Source organism: Nestor notabilis, unplaced genomic scaffold, assembly GCF_000696875.1.
Source record: "Nestor notabilis isolate BGI_N333 unplaced genomic scaffold, ASM69687v1 scaffold24455, whole genome shotgun sequence".
In the NCBI taxonomy this organism is placed as follows: domain Eukaryota; kingdom Metazoa; phylum Chordata; class Aves; order Psittaciformes; family Psittacidae; genus Nestor; species Nestor notabilis.
This window is the reverse complement of record NW_009929308.1, coordinates 31,392-35,670: the sequence shown is the minus strand read 5'-3', so window position 1 is coordinate 35,670 and position 4,279 is coordinate 31,392. Positions and strand designations below refer to the sequence as shown.

At 36.3% G+C, this 4,279-nt stretch overlaps 1 protein-coding gene across 1 annotated transcript; it reads left to right on the top strand.

The window, feature by feature from the left end:
• The first annotated feature begins 353 nt into the window (after positions 1 to 353).
• Positions 354 to 1,970, top strand: LOC104406048 (chromosome unknown open reading frame, human C12orf45). Its single transcript, XM_010014921.1, has 3 exons — positions 354 to 436; positions 680 to 816; positions 1,773 to 1,970. The coding sequence occupies exons 1-3, from the start codon at positions 421 to 423 to the stop codon at positions 1,953 to 1,955; spliced, it is 336 nt and encodes a 111-aa protein (XP_010013223.1). The 5' UTR covers positions 354 to 420; the 3' UTR covers positions 1,956 to 1,970.
• Positions 1,971 to 4,279: the final 2,309 nt, after the last annotated feature.

Here is a 4,279-nt window from a genome sequence, read left to right as displayed (position 1 = left end):
TCATTATAACTCTGCTGCCTTGAATTTGTCCAATTCCATGTTGAACCTGCGGATCTGTCTGCTTTCACAGCCTCTTGTGGTAGGAAGTTCTAGACATTTACTACTGACTATGTACAGAAATGCTGAGATGACCTCCCAAAAAGACCTCAAGAAGCAGTGTTAGTAGGAAAGCGGAGGGGAGTTCCTGGAGGCAGCTGGATTTACCTGAAACTACTGGAAGCAGTTTCGTCCTCATGTTAAGTCTTACTGTAGAAAGGTGGGAAAGGAGCAGCAAGAAGAGAGCCTCATAGTTAAAATGTGACATTTACAGTTGATGAAGGTAAACATTCAAATACTCGTTTGTTTCCAGGGCTGGAAGAAACTTTGTTGATTAGATCAAAACGCAGCAGCAAAGAGGCCACAACCTTACAGACCGTGAGGATGCCGAGGAGTAACCGTAAGTACAGGGGGATGATCACTTCCCTGGCCCTGCTGGCCACAGCATTTCTTTTTTGCTGTTTATGTCTTGGGAAATTGAATACTGTTTAAATTAATGTAATTTAAACATCTTAAGTATGGTAGGCAGCTAGAAATAGCAGTTGAAATGGAATCTGTTTAAATGCTTATATTTCTGAGGTATAGCTGTATAAACTCATGTGCATCTGTTTATATACACATGTGATCATTATTTCTTTTTCAGTTTTGGACCGAGTACAGAGCTTTTTACCACAGATGGCCCATGCAAATGATGAGCTAAGAAGAAAAATGGATACAGCACCAGCTCATCAGTTTGATATTGAAAATCTAGACAGTGCAACAGAAAAAGTTATAGAAATGGTAAATGCTTACTATATTTTTATTCCATAAAGTTAGATGTGATTAAAATAATTATCTGATCTTAGAATGAGCTTATTTGATAGATAAGGCTAAGTCTTTACCATTTGAGTCACAATCTGCAAATTCAGAACATAGATACAATAAAAATGCTTATTTGGTTTAAATTTACTACTCAGTTTTCACACTTAATGACTGGGGATGAAATAGTTTAAGGTGAGAATAGGACAACTTTTGAATCAGCAATTCTGAATCAAATTATGTCACAAATTGTATTCTAAATGTCTCATGGATAATTTGGTTTAGAAACTGGACAAGGTAAGGAGTAATAAAGCATCTCAGAAGGTTTTAGTATGAGAGTAATAACTGGGTTTTGGCTGTGCTTTGTACGTATTTTTAGGACTGGCTATAGGTCTCAGGTTTAGAAAAGCTGTTAGTGTTGTGATCTTTTATGGCTGGATTTGTCTATTTATTTACATTTACATCAATATTTTCTTCCTGTTTTTAACTGAAGTGCTACATCCACGAGCTCATGTAAGAAAACCTTAGTATGAAGGTGACGTGGTATGTCCCAGCCATGCCTTCAGGCCTGCAGTCCCACAAGATAAAAAGGCAGAAGCAGGCAGCAGGGATTTGGGATGTGAGCTGTCAGAACAATTTGTTGGCCACTGGTTGGATTCACAGTTCTTATAGGTTGTATCCAGCCTATGAGTAGTAGGTTGTCCAGTGCTGGTATATGCTGAAGAAATGGCCTTATATTTGCTAAAGGCCAATATGAATTACAATTTAAATATTTAGGAATCTGTTAATGATATTTGCCATAATCCTAGGAGAACCCAGAGGTCAGTCTAGTTGTGGTTTTCTTATGGTAGGATGCTCTTTCATGTGTTTATGTTTGACTCAAATGATTGAAGTGATATAGAAATGTATAATGTGTTAACTAAGGTCTTTTTCTCCAGAATGTGGCTGTAGTTGAACTGAGTGATTCTGATACAGATGAAGAGATACTAACTTCAGAAGATGACTCGGAATCTGAAGATGACTATATAGCTGGCGAAGTGACAATAGACAACATTAAGCTTCCTAAACAAAAGGGAGAAAAGGGCAAAATAGAAATTTTGGATAGCAAAGTGAACGAGTAAATCTATTTTATTTTACTAAAAATAAAAAATCAAAAATACAAACCAAATGCAACAAAAACCCAAAATCACATTTTCTTACTTTGAAGACTTGGCCCTTAAAAGCACTTGGTTTCCCAATGTAGCATCCATAAGGATCATGTGAAATGCTGTAGTTTACTTGGTGGACAATTCAGGATCCACTCATGACTGAGGCAGGCTGGATTTCTAAAGGTTTAAGTATGGTTTTATTAATCAAACAACATGGAAATGAACTTCATAGCAGGTTAGACTAAGAAAGCAGCTAGAATTTGGGGCACTTGGAACTAGTTAAGTTAAAACTATTGTTCTGTTGCTTTGTTGAAGAAGGGTTGTTGAAGGAAGATTTTTGTAGTGTGCTAGAAGAGGTTTTTGCTTCAAGGGCAGGGAAGAGATAACTAAGAAAAAAGCTTTGTTTTTTATATCCCATGTCCTTTGAAGTGATGTGCACAATGTTTTCAATATTAAACAGTATCTAGAAGTGCATTAGAGGTTTGTCTACATTGCGTTCATGGCAATAACTGTTGAACACAAAGCAGCAGCTCAGTGTTTCAAGATGAGCTAGCATGGGTAAGGACAACCATGGCTCTAAAGAGAAGTTAGCAAAGGATTACTTACCTTTTCTGCCTGCACTGAAGTCCCTGTTGTTATAGGTAGGCTACTAGCTCATATCTGGAACATTTGTGGCTGTAGTGCAGATAGCCTCAGTACTTAAATGGTCAAGTCTGCTGCTGTGGTATTCCAATTGCTTTAAGCTACGTTTTTTGTCTTCCACTTTCCCTGCCATATTTCTGTCCTCTCCATTTTATTAACAACTGTCACTGCCAGAAGAATAAAAAGATGAATTTTCAGCTGGCCTGTACTTAGGTAAGCTTGAAACAATTTTGAAACCAAAATCAGTGAAAGTATGTCTCGTTCGTACTTAACCTCAGATTGATCAAATACAATTATTTGGGCAGTTGTATTTACAACATAAATCGGTTTGCATTTCAGAAGTATTTGTTGTGCTCCTGGATGTCATTGTTTGTTTCTTAAAGGAACTTTTTATTCTCTACACCATTAAAGTTTTCTGTATTTTATTTCCTCAAATGTTAAACTTGATGTCATGACTTGAAACTTGCAGTTATTTACAATTTACTTTGACTCCCATTCTTAAGGCTATAGTTCTAATATCTGTTTCTATAATATTTGTGATAAGAAATAACAAGGATTCTGATCTTTCTTTCACAATATGACTTCTTAAAAATACATCAGGGGAATGATTTACTGGGATTGACCAATTAAACCACAAAGTATTATAAGTGAAGGATGGGAATCAGAGAATGGGACTGCTACTTTAAACGTCACACCCGCAGATCAGGATAAGCTTTGGGTGAAATTGCACTCTTAGAAGGGCAAGTGGTCTTAGTAGGCTTAGTTTGCTAGATAAGGTCTCAATCTATGGGAAATTTCCTTCAAACTGAAAAAGTTTGAAAGCCAACATCTTAACTCGGTCATTTTACAAGGGGTTTTCCTGTAGATAGAAAAAAAAAAACCAAACCCAAGCAAAGCCATAACAATTGTGAAATACAAAGTAATAATCATGCTGTAATAATCATCAGTGGTGGAGTCCATGTGAGCAGACAAAGTGATTTTAATCTGGTAATGTAACCATCTTTCAAATTGCAGGCAGAATCACACATTTCATATCAACAAAAAGATAGAAAATATTTTCAGTAACTTGAGCTTGATATGCATAGTTTAACACCAATGTTGAACTCTGTATGTACTATACAAAGATCAGAGTAAGTGCACTTTCTTGCTTTGATTGACGTCTTATGGCACGAAGGTTTTCTGTACTGCTGAAGAATCACCAGAGCAGAATGTTTAGTTGCTACTGTAGAACTTGAACTGGTTTATCACAAAAATGGCATAATCAGTATAGTTTAGTTCAAGAGAAGCCTAATAACTAAGGATTTAAAATGATTGTGTAAATACGTTTACACAAATAAGAAGTAGGCATGTAAGAAATCATTTTTCAGTTGGATTTTAAAAAATAAACCATGTTCTTGGTATTTTGGGGGGGGGGATTGCGCTAACAACTGCTGCTGCATAATTTAGATAAATTCAGGTTAGTTTCCAAATGCTTTATCTGTCAGCAAGACTAAAATTTAGACCTGATTTATAGAAACTTTCCATGGAATGGGTTTTATTTTGTTGGGGTATTTTAGTTACAGCGCTGCAGACGGCCTATCCTAGGCATGGTATTAAGCGCTTCATTAAGATTCAAACTCTGCTGAATGTTTACTTTCCAGGTGAAGCTGTTAACT

Excerpts from the sequence above, each read along its gene's own strand:
- LOC104406048 (XM_010014921.1), top strand. Across the intron at positions 817-1,772 it reads CAGAAAAAGTTATAGAAATG|AATGTGGCTGTAGTTGAACT; the intron begins GTAAATGCTTAC and ends CTTTTTCTCCAG.